Source organism: Rhinopithecus roxellana, chromosome 13 (assembly GCF_007565055.1).
Source record: "Rhinopithecus roxellana isolate Shanxi Qingling chromosome 13, ASM756505v1, whole genome shotgun sequence".
Classification (NCBI taxonomy): domain Eukaryota; kingdom Metazoa; phylum Chordata; class Mammalia; order Primates; family Cercopithecidae; genus Rhinopithecus; species Rhinopithecus roxellana.
The window spans coordinates 20,591,837-20,615,682 of NC_044561.1; the positions used below are offsets into that span (position 1 = coordinate 20,591,837).

The 23,846-nt window shown below is 38.5% G+C and overlaps 1 protein-coding gene across 6 annotated transcripts in view; it reads right to left on the minus strand.

Annotated features, from left to right (window-relative positions):
- Window positions 1–23,846, minus strand: part of MTMR3 (myotubularin related protein 3) — a 143,405-nt gene that overhangs the window by 58,832 nt on the left and 60,727 nt on the right. For 2 of the 6 annotated variants that reach the window (XM_030914144.1, XM_030914146.1), the window contains exons 2-3: window positions 15,203–15,255; window positions 977–1,063 (exon numbers count right to left, since the gene is read on the minus strand). The exons of 2 other annotated variants lie outside the window; for them this stretch is intronic. In XM_030914144.1, coding sequence (XP_030770004.1) covers window positions 977–979 — 3 coding nt within the window. In that variant the 5' untranslated portion in view covers window positions 980–1,063; window positions 15,203–15,255. The remainder of the gene's footprint in view (window positions 1–976; window positions 1,064–15,202; window positions 15,256–23,846) is intronic. 2 more of the 6 variants (XM_010359513.2, XM_010359501.2) reach the window with 1 other exon arrangement.

Below are 23,846 nucleotides of genomic sequence, written 5' to 3' on the forward strand. Positions count from 1 at the left end.
AGTTACCTTTCTCTTCCTTTTAATATGACATTTCTGCACAACTAGTTTGTTTTTTTAATTTTGAAAAGCATTTTTCATACATCCCTAATGAAGCTTGAAATTAACATAGCCTTTTCAATTCCTTCTCTGTGCATCAGCATAAAACCGAGTTTGGATCTAGGAAACATCACAAGGTAGAAGAAGGACAATATTACAGAGGACCATTTCTTTTTCAAGCCTTGAAGCACTGTTTACATTTCCTTGGGATTGATGAAAATGTGGCTGGCTCGTTGCTCCATCTTCTCTGCTTGAGCTGGGCTCCAAAATGACCCATAAGTCATTAAATTGTCCATTAAATTCTCTTTCTGGTTAAAGATACAGGAGGGGGTGTGCAGGGCTGCTCCACCTACTATGGGATCAAAACATTGCCTTAAAGAGACAGAACAGGGAAGGTAGGGAATTGCTTCCATAAATTCATAAAGCATATATGCTATGTGAAGTAATACATATGTTAATTAGCTTGATTTAGCCATTCCACAAGGTATATATATATTTCAAAACATTATGTTTTACACAATACATACATAATTTGTCAATTTAAAACATTTTTAAAATAAATATGCAGATTACCATTTACAATTTGTCTACAAACACACATATACAAAGTTTTCACTACATGCTACTTCCTAGAAAAGGAATTAAAAACCTGGAGTCCAAGAACTGTATGTTTTAGTCTTGATTCCATTTACTTGCTGACTGAAAAATAAGAGACAATATCTAGCTCACAGGATTAAAGTTAATAGAAATGAAACTGCTCTGTATATTGGAGTAGTCTGTAATTATTACCACTAAGTAAACAAGAAAAGAAAGGAAACAAGATCTGGGAAAGAAAAAGAAATAATTTCTTACAAAAACAAAAATGGGTATGAATTTATTAGTGTTCACTTAACTGTCAGGACAGAGGTTTTTTTTTTTTTTCTTATTTCCTTGTACTTACCATGACAGGAGGCCCAGATTAGGAGGAGAAATCCCCGTTCCTTCTTCAGTGTCCAACAAGGCTCTCTTCTTTCCCTTATGGTGAGGTCTTTGAGGGTGGGGGGAAAAAAAGAAAAAAAAAAGGAGGGGGGAGGCAAAATTGGCAATAGTTTTTCCCCTAATCGGCCATATCCTAATAAAGGTATTATATATACACACAGGCCTAAGCAGCTGATCAGAGTCAGCCAAGAAAAAGTTGATTATCACCCAGCCAATTCCTACTAGTCAAATCCCAATTTGACAATTCCTTTGTAAAAATCCTGTTAGTCTTAACCTGTTTCTGCAAAAACAGTATCAAAGGCTAACATTCCTAATGTTCACAGTAAAACAAAAAATATCATAAAACTTTGATGAATAAAGCAAGAATTAAAATCAACCGGTAGGCCAGGCAAGGTGGCTTATGCCTCTAATCCCAGCATTTTGGAAGGCTGAGGCAGATGGCCTGAGCTCAGGAATTCAAGACCAGCCTGGGCAACAGAGTGAAACTCGGTCTCTAAAAAATAAAATTAAATAAATAAATAAATTTTAGAAAGCTGGTCATGGCAGCACATGCCTGTAGTCCCAGCTACTCAGGAGGCTGAGGTGGGAGATTAACTGAGCCTGGAAGGTCAGGGCTGCAGTGTGCTGTGATTACACCACCGCAGTCTAGCCTGGGCAACAGAGCAAAACCCTGTCTCAAAAAAATAAAGTCAACCTGCAAATGCAAAATCATTATTTTTGTAGTATTTTAGGATGTTTTTGTGGTTATCTCTAAATTCAAAATGGATCCCTTATCTGAGGAAACCAAACTGACTTATGAGCAAAATAGGAAAAATAAATTTGCCTTATTACCCATATATTCTATGTTCTTCTAAAAACTTATAATCTGTACTAATACCTTTATCTGGTTTTATAAAGAACAAAAAAGGAGTAAAGAATACCCAACGAGAAACCCAAAGATAGGCTTATACAAAGAGTAAGTAAGTTGCTCTTTTCTTTGAACAGTCTCATGCAAAACCAACATTTCTAGTTTGCTAAGCTTCTGTAACAGGATATTTCAGGGAGCTTGGGCTTCAACGTGCAGCATAAAACTCTTTCAAGGGCAATGTAAGCAAGGGAACAGAGAACATCAAAGCAGTAGCAGGCCCAAATCATGCTGAGGTGTTTCAAGCAGAGGACTGGCTGAGATGACTTAAAGAATCATTTTGGGCTGGGCATAGTGGCTCATGCCTGTAATCCCAGCACTTTGGGAGGCCCAGGCAGGCAGATCATGAGGTCAGGAGTTCGAGACCAGCTTGGCCAACATAGTGAAGCCCTGTCTCTACTAAAAATACAAAAACTTAGCAGGGCATGGTGGTGTGTGCCTGTAGTCCCAGCTACTCAGGAGGCTAAGGCAGGAGAGTAACATGAACCTGGGAGGCAGAGGTTGCAGTGAGCTGAGATCGCACCACTGCACATCTAGCCCAGGCGACAGTGTGAGACTCTGTCTCGAAAAAAAAAACAAAAACAAAAAAATCATTTTGGCTGTTGGGCAAGGGAATAGTCAAGGCTATTGGGGGTAAGGGGTAAAGGAAGACCAATTAGAAGGCGTCAATAATCCCAGCAAGAGAAAATATAGCAATGAAAAGGTAGTAGAGATAGAAGTGGTAAGATGTCACTAATTCTGGATATACTTTGAAAATACTGCCCATAGGATTTGAGTTGATGAATTAAATAGGACAGAAAAAGAGAAGTCAAGCTTTTTGTGTCAGCAACCAGAAGCAAAGATTTTCTATTTACTGATGAAGGGCACTGTAAGAAAAATTGCTTCTTCTCATGCCAAGAAGAAGAAAAATTCTTCTCATGTAAGAAAAACTGCTCCACGGACAAGGAACAAGAAATTAAAGTTTCCATTTTAGACACATTATGTTTGAGAACCTATCAGATATCGAAACAAAGATGCCAAGTAAAGTACTAGTTAAACCAGACTGGAGATCAAGAAGATGGAATCTAGAGATATAAACATAAATGGGAGACATCAGTGTGTGAATGGCATTAAAGCCAAACGCAGGAGCAAGTATAAATGGAGAGGCTAAAGATGACTAAGGACAGGGGTTTTGGGTACGCCATTTTTTAGAGGCTGGAAGGATGAGGAAGAACCTTATGGTTCAGTAACAAACCAAGTTGGAGTCATCATTCTTACCCCTCTTCAAACCAAGCCAAACTTTTGTGATTTGGCCTAGCTCAAGAACTGAAATTAATGTAAAATCATCTTATTTATTCATTCTTTTCAATAAATATGTATTCAGTATTATTCAATATTTACTACACTCCATGCACTGTTGTAGACTTTGGGGAGACCATTGTCAACAAAAATTCATGGAACTTAATTTTATTTTTGGTTTTTCTCATTAGAAACAGATAACTAATGTTAGGCAGCAGGCAACTGCTGGAAAGAAAATAAAGCAGGGTTTGGTGATGGTGTAACAGAAGTGCTATTTTAGATAGGTAAAGATGTGCAAAAAGGCACTTGTTGGAATTAATTAAAAATGAGAAGGGCAAAGGCAAAGAAAATTTGAGGGTATGACCTTATTAAAAGAACTAGATACTGTTATAAAGAACCTTTTCAAAAAAGAAACACACTGAATTATTTTTAAAAAACTGTCCTAATATTTTATAAAAGGTATTTGTTTTAGAATAAAATTTCTTTTTTTTTTTTTTTTTTAGACGGAGTCTCGCGCTGTCACCCAGGCTGGAGTGCAGTGGCCGGATCTCAGCTCACTGCAAGCTCCGCCTCCCGGGTTTACGCCATCCTCCTGCCTCAGCCTCCGGAGTAGCTGGGACTACAGGTGCCCGCCACCTCGCCCGGCTAGTTTTTTGTAATTTTTATTAGAGACGGGGTTTCACCATGTTAGCCAGGATGGTCTCGATCTCCTGACCTCGTGCTCCGCCCGTCTCGGCCTCCCAAAGTGCTGGGATTACAGGCTTGAGCCACCGCGCCCGGCCTAGAATAAAATTTCTAAAGATAGCATCATAGATACACTCAAACTGCTGTACCTTAAACAATTTAAATGGAAGTAAATTTAATGCATTTTGCAAAACTATTAAATAACAAAATATAACTCCAGTGAGGAAGACACTACTGTCAGATGTAGGTGGAATGTGAAGGTGAAACCCCCATATGCTGCTGGCAGGAATGTAAAGTGGTACAACCTCTGAGGAAAAGTTTGGCAGTTCCCAAAAAAGTTGCAGAGTCATCATATGTCCCATCAGTTCCACTCCTGGGTATATACCTAAGAGAACTGAAAATGTATGTCCACATAAATACTTGTACACAAATGTTCACAACAGCATTATTCATGATGGCCAAAAGTGCAAACAATCCAAATATGCATCAATCAATGAATGGACAAACACAATGTGAATGGATAAACAAAAAATACACACACACACACACACACAAAATGTATACACAATGGAGTTATCCAGCAATAAAATGGAATAAAATACTGATACATGATACAACATGGATGAAAACATGGTAAGTGAAAGAACCTTGGGCACAAAAGGCCATATATTGTTTGATTCCATTTTTATGAGATGTCCAGAAAAGGTAAATCCACAAAGACAGAAAATAGATTAGTGGTTGCCAGGAGCTAGGTTGAGGGAAGAATAGGGAGTGGCTGCTAATGGGTACAAGGTACCTTTGTAACAGGACGATGAAATGTTGGAATTAGGTAATGGTAATGGTTCTACAACATTATGACTATATTAAAAATCACTGAATTGTATACTTTAAAAGGGTGGATTTTATGTGATGTGACTTATAGTGAAAAAAAAAAAAAAAAAAAAACTACAGAGGCCATGTGCAGTGGCTCACTCTTATAATCGTAGCACTTTGGGAGGCCAGGACAGGAAGACAGCTTGAGCCCAAGAGTTCAAGGCTAGTCTGGGCAACATAGCAAGGCTGTCTCTACTGAAAAAATAAAAAAAAAATTAGGTAGTTGTACACACATGTCGTCCTAGCTACCTGGGAGGCTGATGTGGGAGGATCCCTTGAGCCCAGGAGTTCAAGGCTGCAGTGAACTATGATTATGCTACTGCATTCCAGCCTGAGTGACAGAGCAAGACCATGTCTCTAAAAAACACATGCGTGTGTGCACACGTGCGCACGTACGTACGTACACACACACACACCCAAGGTGAAGAGTAACAATATAATCAAACTCTTCATAAAATTAAAAAAAAAAAAAAAACACGCTGCAAAAAAGTTACAGTATCAACCCAGCAGCAATGAGCATTCTAAGCCCCTAGACTATGGTCCCTAAAGACTAATTCCCACTTCAAAAGGAGATGGGGCATCTGAAAAAAAACATAGCCAATTCCAGGTCTAGAACAGAAAATGTACAATTTGATTCTGAAACATCATATTAAACTGGAAAGTAAGAAACATAAAAGACTACTGAGGGTAAGTCAAAAAATAATTGGGAGTCAATCTGGAGACTCACTAGCTAAAAAGGAAACAATTTAAGCAAAAATGGTTAAATGCAATGGATTGGGTTTCAGTATGTTTAAATATGAGTTCATGAAGAAATATTCTCTCTCACAAACACACACACAGACAGACACACATACACACACTCCCCTACAAGTCACCAGTGGAAGATGTTAAGGAACTAACCTTTATTTTTGAAAGCTAGCAAGTAAGGGAAAAGAATCAAGTATTTATCCTGCCTTTCTTACACAAAATGAGCTAGTATAGAATCAAGTAGTTGATGAGGGAAGAATTCTACCTAATATACAAAGAAGACAGAATTTGGTAGTATTATTTTACAACTGCTAATGAAATATAAAATGCAAATAATAATCTAGTCTATGGAAAACTACAGGAAAATAACCCCTATTCTTTAAGTAAACAGCAAAACAAAAGGTCAACATAGAAGGAAAAGCTACAGAATTAAGAGACATAAGTGACCACGTCAACCAACTGCAATATATAGATCTTATTTGGATCCTTATTCAAAGTATAAGTTGAGATATCTATTAGGGAAATCTGACCACATACTAAATATCTGATGATATTAAGGAGTTATTAATTTTCTATATGATTGACAATGTTACTATGGTTATAGGTTTTTGTGTGTGGTGATGGGTTTTTAAAAATAATTTATCTTTTAACTATAAAATACATAAAGTTATATACCAAGGAGTAGGCAGAATGAGTAGGAGTACCTCTGAAACAAGATGGGTCATGACTTGGTAACTTTCGAAGACCAGTGAGATAAGTTAATGGAGATTTATTAAACGATTTTCTCTACTTTAATATATTTGAAATTTTCACATAATAAAGTTTTTTTTTAACCACAATGGCAATTCTTCTACCTTAAAACCTCCAGTTATTGAAGAATTAAAGAGTCAGAGCTTAAGCTGTCATAAAACCACTGTTTATACAGTAAGCCTATCAACATGCACTGCTATGTCCTTCAGTTTTTCAGAGAAAAACTCACAAGCATCCCAGATGTCCCAACTAAAATGTACTCATCTGCAGTGACACTGAACTAGAAATCAAATTTCAATTACAAAATAAACTCTCAATCTGCAGTCACATTATCTATATACATACATAAGCTATCTTCCCAGTCAAATCTAATTTGTTTCGCTTTGTTTTTGAGACAGAGTCTCGTCTACCACTCAGGCTGGAGTGTAGTGGTGCGATCTCAGCTCACTGCAACCTCTGCCTCCCGGGTTCAAGTGATTCTGGGGTGTCAGCCTCTCAAGTAGCTGGGATTACACGCATGTGCCACCATGCCCGGCTAATTTTTGTATTTTTAGTAGAGACAGGGTTTCTCCATGTTGGCCAGGCTGGTCTTGAATTTCTGGCCTCAAGTGATCTGCCTGCATTGGCCTCCGAAAGGGCGTGAGCCACCACACCTGGCCTACTCTAATTTTTTAATGAGTACAGAAATACCAAGACAGAGATTTGCCACTTGGCATTAAAAGTCTCAATTTAAACAAAGTCTTCACCCAGAAATAAGGCCTTCCATTTCTATAACAAATAGACTCTGTAAAATGATGTTCTGCCCTTCAGTCAGTCAAAATTCACCAATAATCTACTATGTGTTAGACAGTATGACACTGTTAGCTCTGCATTAATTCGACTTATATACCACTGCAGAAGACAGAAAAAGATGGTAATGATTACAAATTGTGCTAAATGTGATAAACAAATGGGATGCTGAGACAGGGACTGGGGTTTGGGGGTACCAAAGACCTAATTCAGATAAAGTGATCAGAAAAGACTACTCTGTGGGGCAAGGCCAGCTTCTAACATACAGAACTGCATGTGTTCCTCGGACAGGAAAGACCTTGATAATTTTGAAGAACTAAGAGAAGGAAACCATTGTAGCTAAACTGTACTGAATCAGAAAGAAGAGTGGCACAACTTGAAGCTGGAGAAATGTACAAGGAAAAGATCACGTGAATAGTAGTAAGTTTAAAATACAGTCCAAATACAACAGGGAGCCACTGACAGGTTTTAAATAGCAGAGTGACATGATTTGATTTTAAGATCACCCTGGTTGATGTGGGGTGAATGGATTAAAAGAGAAAAAGAATGAAGAAGAGAACCAGGAGACAATTAAAGTAAGAGACTAGTGGCTTGATTTAGAATGGAGGCAGTATAGATAAAAGCCTAAGTATGTGAAAGATATCCTGGTGTATAGGTTTAGGTAGAGGCCTGGATGTGGCAGCAAAGGGAGATTAAAGAATTTACAGTCCAGAGGAGATAAGAAAATAGTTAAAATAGCTGAAAGTAAGAGGAGGTGCTTTAAGTATCTGAGAAAAGTTAAAATTGCTATAGGAATTTCAAATCCATAAGAAAAAGCCGAGATCACAGGAAACCGTGCAACCACTCAGAATTAAGTACTTGCTAAAGGTTCCTTTTAAAACTAGAAAGAGCATTAGACCAGTCTGGGTATTATGTAAAACAACAAACAAAAAAACACTACAAATAGCAGATGTGACCAATATTCAGGGTTCATTACAGCACCTGACTTGCAAAATGTAAACCCCACAGTGGTAGTTATACCAACAGCACAAAAGGAAGAAATCGAGTCATTACTGTTAATTAGTCTGATAAGCAGTGTAATACTTAACTTTTTAGTTACACTAATAATGCATGCGCTCAGTGAATTTTTAAGATACAGGTGTAAAAAGCAAACAAGTAATATCATACACTGCTGGCGAGAATGTAAAATAGTGCAGCCTCTTTGAAAAATAGCCTGAGAGTTGCTCAATTAAACACAGAGTTACCGTTTGACTCAACAATTTTACTCCTAGGTATATATCCAAGAAAACGAAAACATATGTCCATGTAAAATCTTGTAAATACATGTTTATAGTAGATTTATTCAAAATAGCCCAAAGGTGGGATGGGCTATTTTGAAGCAAGTATTAGTACTTCATTTCCTCTTTTTCTTTTTTGAGACAGGGTCTCACTCTTTGTCACACAGGTTGCTGGTGTGCAGTGGCGTGAAGATCTTGGCTCACTGAAACCAAATGTCCATCAACAGATGGATGAATAAACAAAATGTGGCATATCTAAACAATGTAAAATTATTTGACCATAGAAAGGAATTAAGTAGGCTAGGCATGGTGGCTCACACCTGTAACCCCAGCATTTTGGGAGGCTGAAGAGGGTGGATCACGAGGTCAAAAGATCGAGACCATCCTTGGCCAACATGGCAAAACCCCATCTCTACTAAAAGTACAAAAATTAGCTGGGTGTGGTGGTGCACACATATAGTCCCAGCTACTCGGCAGGCTGAGGCAGGAGAATCGCTTGAACCCAGGAGGCACAGGCTGTAGTGAGCAGAAATCGCGCCACTGCACTCCAGCCCGGCGACAGAGCGAGACTCTGTCTCAAAAAAAAAAAAGTAATTAAGTGGCCAGACACAGTGGCTCATGCCTATAATCCCAACACTTTGAAAAGATGTAGTCAGCACACTACTTTTACCCAGGTGTTTGAGACCAGCCTGGGCAATATAGTGAAACCCCATCTCTACAAAAAACACAAAAATTGAGCCAGGTATCGTAAATGGTGGCTCACACCTGTAATCCCAGCACTTTGGGAGGTCCAGGCAGGTGGATCACTCAAGGCCAGGAGTTCAGGACCAGCCCGGGCAACATGGCAAAACCCCAACTCTATAAAATAATAATAAAATTTAAAAAGATAAAAAATACAAAAACTAGCTGCACGTGCTGGCATGTGCCTGTGGTTCCAGCCACTCGGGAGGCTGAAGTGTGAGGATCACTTGAGCCCAGGATGCAGTGCCGAGGTTTCAGTGAGCCCAGATCTTCATGCCACTGGACACCAGAAGCCTAGGCAACAGAGCGAGACCCTGTCTCAAAAAAAAAAAAAAAAAAAAGAAAAAAAGAGAAAGGAATGAAGTACTGATACATGCTTCAACGTGGATGAACCTTGAAAACATTATGCTAAATGATAAAGCCAGTCACAGAAGACCACATATTGTATGATATCATTTATATGAAATGTCCAGAACAGGAAAATCTTAGAAAGTATATTAGTGGGGGCCAGGAGCTGGGGGAGATTGAGGGGAGAGAGCTATGGAACATGAAGTTTTGTTTTGTTTTGGAGACAAGGTCTTGCTCTGTTGCCCAGGCTAGAGTTGCAGTGCTGTAATCACAGGATCACGGTTTACAGCAGCCTCGAACTCCTGGGCTCTAGCGATCTTCCTGCCTCAGCCTCCAGAGTAGCCAGGACCACAGGTGCAAGCCACCACACCTGGCTAATTTACTTTTATTTTTGTCGGGGAAAGGGGAAGTCTCACACCATGTTGTCCAGGCTGGTCTCGAACTCTCAATCTCAAACAATCCTCTTGCCTTGGCCTCCCAAAATGCTGGAATTACAGTCATTAGCCACCACACCTGACCTGAAAAAGGTCCTAAAATGGACTGTGGTGATGGCTACACAACTTCGTGAATATACTGAGCCACTGAACTGTACACTTTAAATGGGTGAACTGTATAGTATGTTAATTTTATATTAACATATCTCAGTTAAACTTATTTAAAAAAAAAAAAAAAAAGATTGGTAAGCAGAAGTTCGCTTTTCACTCCTTACTGCCCTTTAATTCCTCTAAATGTAAGTAAAGCAACTGTTAACTATTTCATAAGTCTCTCCAGACAGTTTATGCACATACAGTCAAGCTTCGCTTAACTAAGATGGAGACATGTTCTGAGAAATGCCTCATTAGTAGATTTAGCTGTTGTGCAAACATCACAGAGGTATTTATACAAACCTAGATGGGACAGTCTACTACACACCTAGGCTATATGGTATATAGCCTGTTGTTCCTAGGCTACAAACCTGCACAGCATGTTACTGTACTGAATACTACAGGCAACTGTAACACAGTGCTGCCTATTTGTATATCTAAATATACATAAGCAGAGAAGATACAGTAAAAATGATACAAAAGATTAAAATGGTACACATGTATAGGACAACGCTTACCATGAATGGTGCTTGTAGGACTGGCAGTTGCTCTGGGTATGTCAGCAAGTGGTGAGTGAATGTGTGAAGGCCTAGGACATTACTGTATGCTGCTATAGACTTTATAAACACTGTACAACTAGGCTACACTAAATTTATAAAGAAAATAAAGCAATTGTACTAAGACATTATGACAACTACAACTCCATTAGGTGATAGTTATTTTTCAACTCCATTTTAATCTCTACCACTGTATCTTGGGCCTGTTGGGACTACCACTGTATCTTGGGTCTGTTGCTAACCAAAACGTCATTATGTGGCAAATGAGTGTACAAAGACACACATTATCTACCCCCCAAAATGGGTGGGGTGGGGAAGCCATACTGTAGTTTCTTCAGTATATATTCTTCAATTAATATAACAGATCTCTCCTATGTCAGTATATACATATGGCAGTTTGGTATTCCATTATACCCCAATGTATCATAACTTAACCATCCATCAATTAGTGAGACATTCAGGTTGTTTCCATTTTTCTATTACCACCAAAAAAGCCACCATAACCACCCTTATCCATATGTATGCACAAGTCACTATTTATGTAGCCCTAATTATTCTTAAAAATATACTAGGTAAAAGCATATAAATTTGGGGGAGGGGATGCAGAGGGATTATTGCCAAAGACTGTACATACATACTTTTCTATTTAAAAAAAAAAAAACACCAACACATATTTATCAACTTGCCATACGTTTTCAGTGTTCTGTAATTTTAGAAGTTAAAATAAAAATATGCCTAAGCATTGTCTGTATTAATTCCGAAGTATGTTTATACACATACAAAAAAATCATATAATGGTTGTTAACAATTTACCCCTCTAGGGAAGAGATTGGGAGCAGCGACTTTCAGTTTTTAAACTTTTAAAACATTTGCAATTAGGATAACAAATTTTTCTACAGAAAACTTTTAAAAAAGCTTTTAAACAGAAAACTCAAAACTCAAAATAAGTTTTAATGAAAGATTTTCATTTAAACTCGGAGTGTTAAGGCAATAACCTCAAGAAAAACAATCAGGAATGTAAAGCAATGGCTCTCAGGGCTGCCATATGCTAACTATGACCTTGACAGCAAATCATACTACCTCTCTGAGTCTCAGTTTCTTCATCAAGAAAACAAAGAGAACAATCATTGCATCAAAGAGTTGTGAGAATTAAGATATTAATGCATATAACATGCTTAGAATAGTTACTGGCATGTAATAAGCACTTTTTAAGTTAGTATGTACATGTATTCATACATATGACAACACATGGTTATATAAAGACTGTACTTCATTAAATGTTTCATTACAGATAATTTGGATAGGACAGTTTCCAACGCTGTCTTCTTTTTGTTCACGCATATGCACATGCACACTGTTTTTGAACCATTTAAAAAGAGGTTTGCATACAAATATCTCTAACTCTTACACTTTCAGTATGCATTTCCTAAGAAAGATAATCTCTTATATAACCACAGTTCTAGTTTCAATTTCAGAAAATTTAAGTGCTATAATAACCTACCATATCTATTCCAATTTTGTCAATGAATCCAATCATATCCTTTATCCTTCACAGCAATATTCCCCGCTTTGGTAAAGGATCTAGTCTGGGATCATATATTGAAGCTATTTTTATATCTCTTTAGTCTCCTTTAATCTGGGGCACATATTAATTAAACAGTATGTTTCCTGGCATCAAAATTAAATACATTCACATCTTTCTCTTCAAACCTAGATCTTGCTTCTTCAGATAAGAATGTGGCTGGGGCAGTGGCTTACGCCAGTAAGACCAACACTATGGGAGGTTAAGGTGGGAGGATCACTTGAGCCCAGGAGTTCAAGACCAGCCTGAGCAACATAATGAGACCCCCGTCTCCACAAACAGAAAAATAAAAACTAATTAGCCCAGCAAGGTGGGACATGCCCGTAGTCCCATTTACTCAGGAGGCTGAGGTGGGAGGATCACTTGAGCCCAGGAGATCAAGGCTGCAGTGACCCATGATCACACCACTGCATTCCAACATGGGCAAGAGAGTCAGCCCTGTGTCAAAAAAAAAAAATAATAATAACAACACTTTTACAAATTTACATTATGGCAATACAAATATTAAATGCTACTGAGCCAAGTACTATGTTATTACATTTCTGGTCGGCACAGTGGCACACGCCTGTAATCCCAGCACTTTGGGAGTCTGAGGCAGGTGGATCACTGGAGATCAGGAGTTCGAGACCAGCCTGGCCAACATGGTGAAACCCCATCTCTACTAAAAACACAAAAATTAGCCAGGAGTAGTAGAGCATGCCTGTAGTCCCAGCTACTCAGGAGGCTGAGGCAGGAGAACTGCTTGAACCCAGCAGCTGGAGGTTGCAGTGAGCCAAGATCGCACCACCACACTCCAGTCTGGGCGACAGAATGAGACTGTCTCAAAATAAATTAATTAATTAATTAAAAAGGATGACATTTCCTTCTCTACAGATCTAATCTGCAACACTCCCCCACCCCCTAGGCTAAATGAAGATTAAGATTCCTATTCCAAGCCTCAAGGTAAAATAATCTTTCTTTTCTTAATATATGAGAATTTGACAACTGGAACCTGCATGCTTCTCTCAGCTCCATCATCAGTACCGCCCCATGATATGACTTCTCAGAAATCTTTACAGAAACAAAGCAACATTTAATCTTCCTATTGAACGTGGAATCTCATCTTTCAGGCACCTGTTAAAGAAAAATTACTCAATTCCTTACTCAAAAACTAAAACTTATACTTGCAAAAAAGAATACCTCAAATAATATACTGAGCAATTTGGACTACAAGGGCACAGATTACATATACCCTATGATCCTTCACTATACAGAAAAGTGGGGAAAAAACAGTAACCTAAACCAACAAGATTATGCTGACCAATCTCTACTAAAAACAATCTATTCTCCTCCCCTATTCTTATCAAAACAAAAACCCTAGTCAAGAAAAATTTACACTGAGAAGGCACTGGTATCCCAGGACTTTAGGAGTGTTTCTGTGAACTGACAGTTTAAATATGAATACAGTTCTTGCCTTCAAGGGCATTCCCAATCCTGTGGGGATGACAGACAAATATAACTAGTAAGATAGAGTATGTTAAAAGATATAGAAATTTAATTCCATGGTAATACAAAAAGCAGAGAAAGATTCTGAGCTGGACACTTAAGGAAGACTTTCTGGAAGACTCAAGCTTTTAATAACTGAACCAGCCAAATTTTGAGCTACTGAGACTAGAGGAACAGGAATGGCATGGCGGCAGAGTAAGACAAAAAAGCACGTTGGAGAGTATTTGAGAGACAGAAGGTAGGTCAGTGTGGCTACAAAAGATGAACTTGGTACACACTGAAAACAGGTGACAAGCTGTTTGAAGCCCACCTGTAAAGAACCTGAAATGTTATGCTAAGGAGTTTGATCCTTGTTCTAGAGGCACTGGCAAGGCAACAGTTCCTGAACAAGAAAATGATCTGGATTTAGGAACTTAAAACCAAGGCAATAACTTGTCTTCTAATAAAACTGTACTATAGTTCCCTAAATTAAACAAGTGGCAGAAACAAGAGGCAGTGAAAGATTTACATAGTAAGAGACACACAAAGGTCTATGAAAAGGGACAAGGTTTGGCAGCCATACTGGAGAAAGAACTCGCAAATTTTTCAGAACTTGTTTTTCTCATTAAAATTCACATTTGCACTACAGTAATCCCCTGCCTTATCCTCAGGGAATATGTTCCAAGACCCCCTGTGGATTCCTGAAACTACAAGTAGTACTGAAAACTATATATATAGTTTTTCCTCTATATATGTACCTATGATAAAGTTTTATTTATAAATTAGAAACAGTGAGAGATTAACAACTAATAACAAAATAGAACAAGCAACAATACACTGTAATGAAAGTTATATGAATGTGTGGTGTCTCTCTTTCTTGCTCTCTCTCGATATTTTAGTACTTTTGGACGTTGGATAACTGAAACCTTGAAAAGCAAAAGAAGACAAGGGGGAACTGCTGAACTAACTCTAGTAATAAGAGGCCTTATTTTTCATATAGATTTATACCAATTTAAGAAAACTCAAAACAAGAAGCAAGTTTGAATTTAAAACCTGGGCAACAGAACAAGTTCCTGTCTTTACAAAAAAAAGTTTCCAAACTAGCCAGGCGTGATGGCACACACCTGTAGTCCCAGCAACTGGGAGGCTGAGGCAGGAGGATTGCTGTAGCCCAGGAGTTCAGGGCTGCAGTGAGTTATAATCACCTAACTGTACTTCAGCCTGGGAAACACAGCAAGACTGTCTCAAAAAAAAAAAAAAAAAGATAAAAATAAATAAAATAAATAACAAAAACTGGAGATTGACAACTTTTTATTTTAGACAAATGATTAGTGCTGCAACTCATAAAATCTCAACTTAAATACAAGTTTTCCAGTACACTATTACAGTGCAATTATATATAGAAAAAGTGACCTGGTATGAGTCCTAGTGAAAAAAAACCATCACATGTAAGGACATTAAAGTGAACACAGAAAAATTCATCTAAATAATCATGAACATCGACAAACAGATCCTCAAAAATCAACCTGTAAATTAATTTTTCCTTGCCTCGAAACAGCAGAGAGAGTATTGCGGGCGGGGCGGTGGCAGGAGGGGAGAAACAAACCTACCAAATGAAGTTTGTCCCAAGAACTTTTTCTACTAGGAGGTTTCATAAGGAAGTCTGCAAAAGAAAAATCAGTAATTTTATAATGACAAATATCCTAAGAATCAACTTAAGCCACTTAGATCTCCCAAGACCTTTCTCTACCAGTCATAATGCTATGACAATAAGATTCTTAAAAATTGGTGCAACATGGAGTATTTAATCAACCACAGATTTTAGAATGTTTAATTGCACAGAACCAACCCAGTCAAGCCTTAGCATGCCTTCAGAAATTGCAGAATTGTACAGAACAGAGCTTTCCAAAGCCCACAGATAGGCTTATTTAAGTTTTTCCTCAGTCAAACAAGCATCATTTCTGATGGCTTCTTGGGTAAATCATTGCCACTACAGGAACAGGTACTTTACAAAACTAAAAAGATCACAGACACTCTAGGCTTGAACTTAGTTTAAGGTGTTTTGTACACATAATTGGCTTCTATCAAGGGATCTGTCCTTTTAAGAAAAAGGGTAAGAAGAATATGGTAGAAAAACAAAGAATTGGCCAGGCACACTAGCTCGCACCTGTAATCCCAGCACTTTGGGAGGCCAAGGCAGGCCGATCACTTGAAGTCAGGAGTTAGAGACCAGCCTGGTGAACAAGGCAAAACCCCGTCTCTACTAAAAATACAAAAATTAGATGGGCGTGGTGGCATGCAACTGTAATCCCAGCTATTCAGGAGGCTGAGGCAGGACAATCACTTGAACATGAGATGTGGAGGTTTCAGTGAGCGGAGATCGCACCACTGCACTCCAACCTGGGCCACAGAGCGAGACTCTGTCTCAAAAACACAAAACAAAAACAAATAATTCTTGTCACCACTAGGCAACAATCTGAACTTCACAAAATATCTAATCGACCTGGTTCCTTTGTGATAATTTCTCTAAAGTTGTGCAAACATGACTCGTCCATTTGAACTGTTAAAATGATACGAAGTCACATAAATGAACAAGATTGCTCAGAATATTAAAACTCTGAAATTAAGAAGTCAAGGCCAGGTGGGGTGGCTCACGCCTGTAATCCCAGCACTTTGGGAGGCCAAGGTGGGTGGATCACCTGAGGTCAAGAGTTCGAGACCAGCCTGGCCAACACAGCAAAACCCCAGCTCTATTAAAAATACAAAAATTAGCTGGGTGTGGTGGCGCACACCTGTAGTTCCAGCTACTCAGGAGGCTGAGGCACAAGAATCACTCAAACCCAGGAGGCGGAGGTTGTGGTGAGCCGAGATTGCACCACTGCACTCCAGCCTGGGCGACAGTGCGAGATTCCGTCTCAAAAAAGAAAAAAAAAAGTCAGTAAAATATGGTACATTATTAACTAAGAACCATAAAAGGAAAGCTAAATATGCAACAATAAAGTATCTTAACCATTTTACACATAATATTTTTGTCTCCCCAGTAACTTTTAAGTTTTATAACTCAGGCCATATTATTCACACACACTATATGACAATGAAAATAGCTACTCATAATTTGCAACTTCAAAGATGAACTGTATTTAATATGAAGACCATTCTTGCTGTTAAGTTAGTTAAGTATTAAATACAACATAGTACAGCAGGAGAGTTGGGGGATTTGTAAATCTGTAGAACCTTTTCCTGCAAGAGTGTAATTCTACCTGAGTATTTGCATGAAATACATACTATTATTTTCCTTTTTATTTTTCCTTTGTATTAGAGCAAGGACATTATATTTCTTTTCAAAAATTTTATCTGGCCAGGTACAATGACTCATACCTGTAACCCCAATTTTTGGGAGGCTGAGGCAGGAGGATCACTGGAGCCAGGAGTTCAAGATCAGTCCAGGCAACATGCGGAGACCTCATGTCTACAAAAATTTTAAAAGCTGGGTGTAGCAATGCACACCTGTGGTCCTAGCTATTCAGGAGGCCGAGATGAGAGGATGGCTTGGGCCCGGGAGGTCAAGGCTGCAGTGAGCCATAATGGTGCCACTGCACTCCAGCCTGGCCAACAAAGTAAGACCCTAGGTTGTCTCAACAACAACAACAACAAACAACAAAATAATGGACAAAAAGAAGCAGAGCAAGTTGTCAAAAATAACTGAAAAATTGTAAGGCCTATGGTAACTAGAAAAAGGATATCATCATTAAGAAATGAAGGGGAGATTCCAACGAAGTTATCGAGCTATGATAAGCTGGCTTTAACAGTGACATCCCAAGTAGATGTACATCCCACAGGTAAATCAGGGGAGAAATGGTTCAAGAGACAGGTCAAGTCGAAGGGCAAGAATGAACTGATGGTGCTAGATTTAATTCAGGAAAATCACTGTATCTGCTGTAAAAGTTACCTGACATGTTCTAAAAATTACACGATAAATTATTCTGTCAAAAAGATGAGACATCTTCTGTAATACAGAAGTGTTTGTGTAAAGTTTCCACAGGTGCCGATTAACTTCCAAGAGATGGATCAAACAACAAGTGAGAGTCAACAAAAAAGGTTCGGGTAGGTGGGTTCGGGTAGGTGGGCTTAATGCTGGCAAAGACTTCTTCCCAATAGCCACAATCAAACTCTGCTTGGTTAGAAACTAGTGTGTCATTGTGAAACACTGGGAGCAAAATTAAAAACTGCCTATGCCTCTTAGGACTATTTGTCAGATAAGGGCCATGTAGACAGGGTGTGGTGGCTCATGCCTATAATCTTAACACTCTGGGAGGCCAAGGTGGGAGGATTGCTTGAAGCCAGAAGTTTGAGACCAGCCTACACAACAAAGAAATACCCCCATCTCTACAAAATAAAATAAAATAAAATAAAATAAAATAAAATAAAAATAAATAAATAAATAAAATTAAATCAATTTTTTAAAATTAGCCAGCCATGGTGGCACACACTTGTAGTCACAGGTACTCAGGCAGCTGAGGCAGGAGGGTTGCTTGAGCCCAGGAGTCCGAGGTTGCAATGAGCTATGATTACAATGCTATACTCCCAGCCTGGATGACATTGAGACCCTGTCTCTTTTAAATTTAAGACACACACACACGACTTATTTGAAAGAAAGAAAAAAAAGGGCCAAGTAGAGGTGAGTCTGAAAGAAGCTCTCTGGTACCATAAGATCTCCTATGATACCAGTCATATATCTACCTCAAGGAATAAGAGTAGTTATATTTGAGTAACCTTGAACATTCACGTATATGTAGAGGTAGTAGAATGTAATGTGGTTACGTTAAATCTAAGCAATTACCTAAAAGGTAGTAAAGGATGCTTAAAACACATTAAGCACTAATGAACAGACAAACAGGGAAGAGGGGTGGGCAGGGTTCTTAGGTTCCATCTCCAAGATGGGTATAAATAAATACACCTTTCTGGAAGTTACCTGAAATAAGAGGGTAAAACTTTTACCATCACATATTGGTACACATATTGTCCCACATGGATAGGATTTTCTCCATTGTAAAAGATAACCCTAAAGGGAGTAAAAATATACTAAATTATTAAATACTACAGTATTGGATACCATCATGCAGCTTTCACTGGAGAGGGAGACCTAACAATATACTCTAAGTCCCTTTCTGTAAAATAATGAGGTAATGACTAAAAGGAAGGGCACAGAGGTCCTAAGAAGGCCAAAAAGGAATGGACATATTTAGCACCTACACAGAACTGTTTATGTGACCATCGGTGTACCACCTAGCACATCAGCTTCAACAAGGGCAAAGAGACACACCAATTTGTACCATTTACATAATAAAAGAACCCCAGCTACAAAAACTAGTAAGTCTGAACCAAATTCATGAGGAAAAACTAAGAGGCTCTGGCCAGGCCTCCTAAAATGTTGAGGGGTACTAGGGACTAAAGCAGCACTTTTTTGGCTGAGATACAGGTTAACTTGAAAAAAACAATAGAATACTTTCTACATCCTGTCTTACTTTTCAAATGAAGGATAATTAAGAGTCAAAACCTTAAGAAGGCAACACTGAATAATTTTAAAACAATCTTTTCACTTTCATTGATGTTAGATTTTTTTACACATGCATTTAATATTAAGAAACAGATCCAGAGAAAAATTTGAGTATACAGGCAATATTTTAAAAATTCAAGAGGTGCAAAATTTTAAGAAGTAGATTTACAACTGCCACAATTTTAGGTCATTTTTTTCAGCTTGTTAGTGTTTCCTTTATGTCTATTAACGTTTCACATATCAGAAACTAGAATTCTGTAGCATGTTAGGTAAGACCATTCTATGGTGGGAAGATAAATTAATCATGAGCATTAACCAAAACCCACTGTGTAAAACTACTATAGCTTAGTCTTACTCCCTGCTCCAGTTTTCTAAAACCTTCGTTACCGAGGTCAACTATAAATGAAAATAGACAAGGAGAGAGTTAAAAGCATGGCTACATTCAGCTACTGTGGTAAGTGGTGGATGTTCATTCAACATGTTTTTCTGAGCGATGGGCACTATTCTAGGAACTAGAAATACAGCAATGAACAAAACAAAGTTTCTACCCTTACACAATTGCCATTCCAGTGTCAGTTGTGATATCCTCAAAGGGCTCAATGCTCCTAGTGTGACTTTTCCCCTATTGATTACCATGCACTGAAAAAGATAAAACAAATGGTAAATATAAAATTCTGTCACTGTCCTGGTTCAATGAGACCTCCAAGTAATTAAAAAAAAAAAAAAAAAAAAACGAAAACCAGAAGCTATGTGTCTTTTCCATCTCTTTGGAAACATTAAGGTCTGGGAGTTTTCAGGGTTCCAGATGCAACTTCACGATCAGTGTACTGCATTTCTCTGCCAGCCGTGGGGCACAGATAAGCAGCTAAAATATTATCTTTCCTAAGCCAGAAATAACCGTCTTCTCCCCAGGGGGAAGAAAATCTAGGAAGTTGTCAGAATCCAAGCTGAACTCCAAGTGATAATCATTTCTGTATCAAAAAACCTGTACTCAAGGCAGGTAGATGGCTTCAGCCAAGGAGTTCGAGACCAACCTCGGCAACATGATAAAACCATCATCTCTACAAAAAACCCACAAAAATTAGCTGGGCGTGGTGGCACATGCCTGTAGACCCAGCTACTAGAAGGCTGAGGTGGGAGGATTACTTGAGCCCAGGAGGCAGAGGTTGCAGTGAACCATCATTGAGCCACTACACGACACTCCACTTGATAGCGTAAGACTCTGTCTCAAAAAAAAAAAGCAACCTTTGCTGGTAATAAATCACTTGAACCAGCAACACTTAAGATAATTCCCACTATTAAAAAGTGAAAACTCTCTTTTAACAATGACCAAAAGATCAATCATATATAATTATGTAAAGGTACAGAGTATGTTGTTTATTCTTTTACATAAATTGACCTTTTTAATGTGGGAAAGGTTCTAAATACATTCTTCAAAAGAAGTTCTGCAATAGACAGAATCAAACAGTAGGTTAGTGATTAATGCTTAAAAATCACTTGTCTTCATTTATAGGCTTTTCCAGATGTAAACCCCAAAATGTGAGAAAGCAAAAGCTTTTTTGACTGCCATCCAAATACACACAGTAAGAAAATGAACTTTTTCAGCTAAAGCCAAAAAGTAGAATTCATCAACATGCTTTACTTAAGGAAGGCAAAAGTAACAAGTTAAATCAGAGCTAACAAGTAGTAAAAGGAATTTCTCCCCGTATACTTTTAAGTAACTGCATTTAAATCAATGACTCATAAAAATGCAGACAGACCAAACCTTGAATTTAAAAAATTCTTACACTATCATTTTACTTAACTCCAGAAAACTGGGAGGCAGGGTTGTTTGCTTGTTAAAAAAAAAAAAAAAGCATACTGGCTAAATTACTTTTCTCGTAAGAGGAAAAACTTTCTCAAACATACAGCCTAATAGAAACCTATCCTCATACATTATGGAGTATACTAAGTATATTGTTTATACATCAAAAACGTAAGCACTATACAATTCAGCATTTTAAAAAACCAATCCACACCGACAAGTAATTGGAATTCTCAAGTTGCCAACAAGCCTGTGAATTAAGAATAATATTACATTTCCAAAGTCAATCTGAGCTACTTATTTTTCTTGCATTTTCCAACATAAAAATCATTTGTCAAAGGAGCTAATGTCCGAAGGAGGAGAAAGAAATAATATGTTTATCCAATCTCACTGGTAAAATCAGACCTGTAATTGGATAACGGATTCTGTACTACTATTGTGTTTAGTCAAAACATGTATATACGTTAAAATATTGGAAACGTAAGAACCTTGGGAAGAACTTACACTTTTTCTTTTCTAATGATTTACATCTTCAACAGTTTCCTTACATCTAACCTAAACCCTATATTCTAAAGCATATAGTTATTTTTTCAATGGGAGTACTCTATTAACAGTGTTTCCATGCTGAGGTATATATTATCATTGGTGATATCTGAGATTAAACAGAACATAAACAAGTATCTTAAAAAACTATATTTGGGCTAATGAGCTTTTTTTTTTTTTTGAGACGGAGTCTGGCTCTGTCGCCCAGGCTGGAGTGCAGTGGCCGGATCTCAGCTCACTGCAAGCTCCGCCTCCTGGGTTTACGCCATTCTCCTGCCTCAGCCTCCCAAGTAGCTGGGACTACAGGTGCCCGCCTCGTCGCCTGGCTAGTTTTTTGTATTCTTTAGTAGAGACGGGGTTTCACCGTATTAGCCAGGGTGGTCTCGATCTCCTGACCTTGTGATCCGCCCGTCTCGGCCTCCCAAAGTGCTGGGATTACAGGCTTGAGCTACCGCGCCCGGCCGTTAATGAGCATTTTTAAAATTTTACCTTTTATTCAATCTGAGATGCCATCAAATTCAGGACACACTATTAATTTACACACCGCTAGGAAAAAAAAAAAAAAAACTTTTCCAACTATAACATGCCATTGTCTTTAAGATGCACAGATACTATAATATAATATCTATACAGATACTGCAAAAAAAAATATGCAGGTAGTACATTAATGAAAGGTTTGAATGATACTGCCCTAATACTAATATAAATTCTTCATATACAGAAACTGCTACAAAAATCATTTCCTCAGGATTCTTTGTTCCCTCCTTTTTCTTCATAAGACATTTTTCCAATCCATTCACAGTCTGAAACCATTCATGAACAGGCTTGACCTGGCGCACACGCAATAGGATCAGTCCTTCCCACCGAAATAAGCCTTTCTCTCGAGTCCTCAGCTACTAGCAGAGAGCTCCCCAAATATTCCTCGACCCTGACTGCTATTGCTAGCACAGGACCACAGATGACCAGATGACCAGATCACCTCTGGGTTGTCAATCTAGCACCTTTACCTCTATCCTAAACAGAATCCATCATCTGCCTCCCTCTCCTCTCTCTCTTCTCCCCACCACAGCTCCTCAATACTCCTTTGGGAATCACAGTTGATCTAGGTATTCCAGTCTAGAAACCATTTGACTCTATTTCCAATGACAAAATCTGACACCAATTTTCACTGCTTTCTTTGAAATGCCTAATTCTCATCTTTCCATTGCATGTTATCAGTATGACCGCCACTTGTTCTATCAAATTGACTGGCAAACATTTGCTTAAATTTAATTAGACCTTGATTACTTTAGACACACAAAAACATATACATACACACACAAGTTTTACAATTGACTTTGTAACAGAACTACTCTGGTCAAATCTTTTAACACTCCCTGTAGTAGTCCTTCAATAGAAGTTTTCCTAAAATTTCTCTCCAAAAAATAAACCCTCTGACATTCCATTTCCAAATTAAACAAGTTGAGACTGCTTTTAAAATTTTTTCATGCATGAATTTTTTTTAACCATTATCTTTGCCTGATTCCCTCATCCCACTTTATACACCTGGATAAGGCCCATGTGTCCTTCAATTCTTGGCTTGAAAATTTCCCCCCTCCCCGCACCCCATTTTAAAGACAGGAGTCTCACTCTGTTGCCCAGGCTGGAATGCAATGGCAGGATCACAGCTTACTGCAGGCTCAGGCTCCTAGACTCAAGCAATCCTACTGTCTCAACCTCCCAAGTAGCTGGGACCACAGACATATGCCACCATGTTCGGCTACATTTTTTTTTTTTTTTTTTTTTAATTTTTTGTAGAGACAGGGATCTTGCTTTACCCAGGCTGGTGTCAAACTCCTAGCTTCAAGCTATCCGCCCACCTTGGCCTCCCTAAGTGTTGAGATTACAGATGTAAGCCACCGCACCCGGCCAGCTTAAAAGTATTTTTACTGCAAAAGCTTCCCTGCAGAGTTCACTGTGCCATTTCAATATAGTTATTTTGATTTATAACACTTACTACATGTCATTATAATTATTTACATATCTAGGCTGGGCACAGTGGCTCACAACTGTAATTCCAGCACTTCAGGAGGGCAAGGCAGGAGAACGGCTGGAGCCTAGGAGCTCAAGACCAGCCTGGGCAACATGGCAAAATCCCACCTCTACGAAAAATTCGCCAGGCCTCATGGAGCTTGCCTGTGGTCCCAGCTACTTAGAAGGCTGAGGCTAGAGAATCACCCGCGTCCAGGAGGTTGAGGGTGCAGTGAGTGGTGATCATCCCTCTGTACTCCAGCCTGGGCGACAGAGGAGACCCTGTCTAAAAAATAATATTTAAACAATTCATTTCCAGAAATAAAATGTGGATAATGTA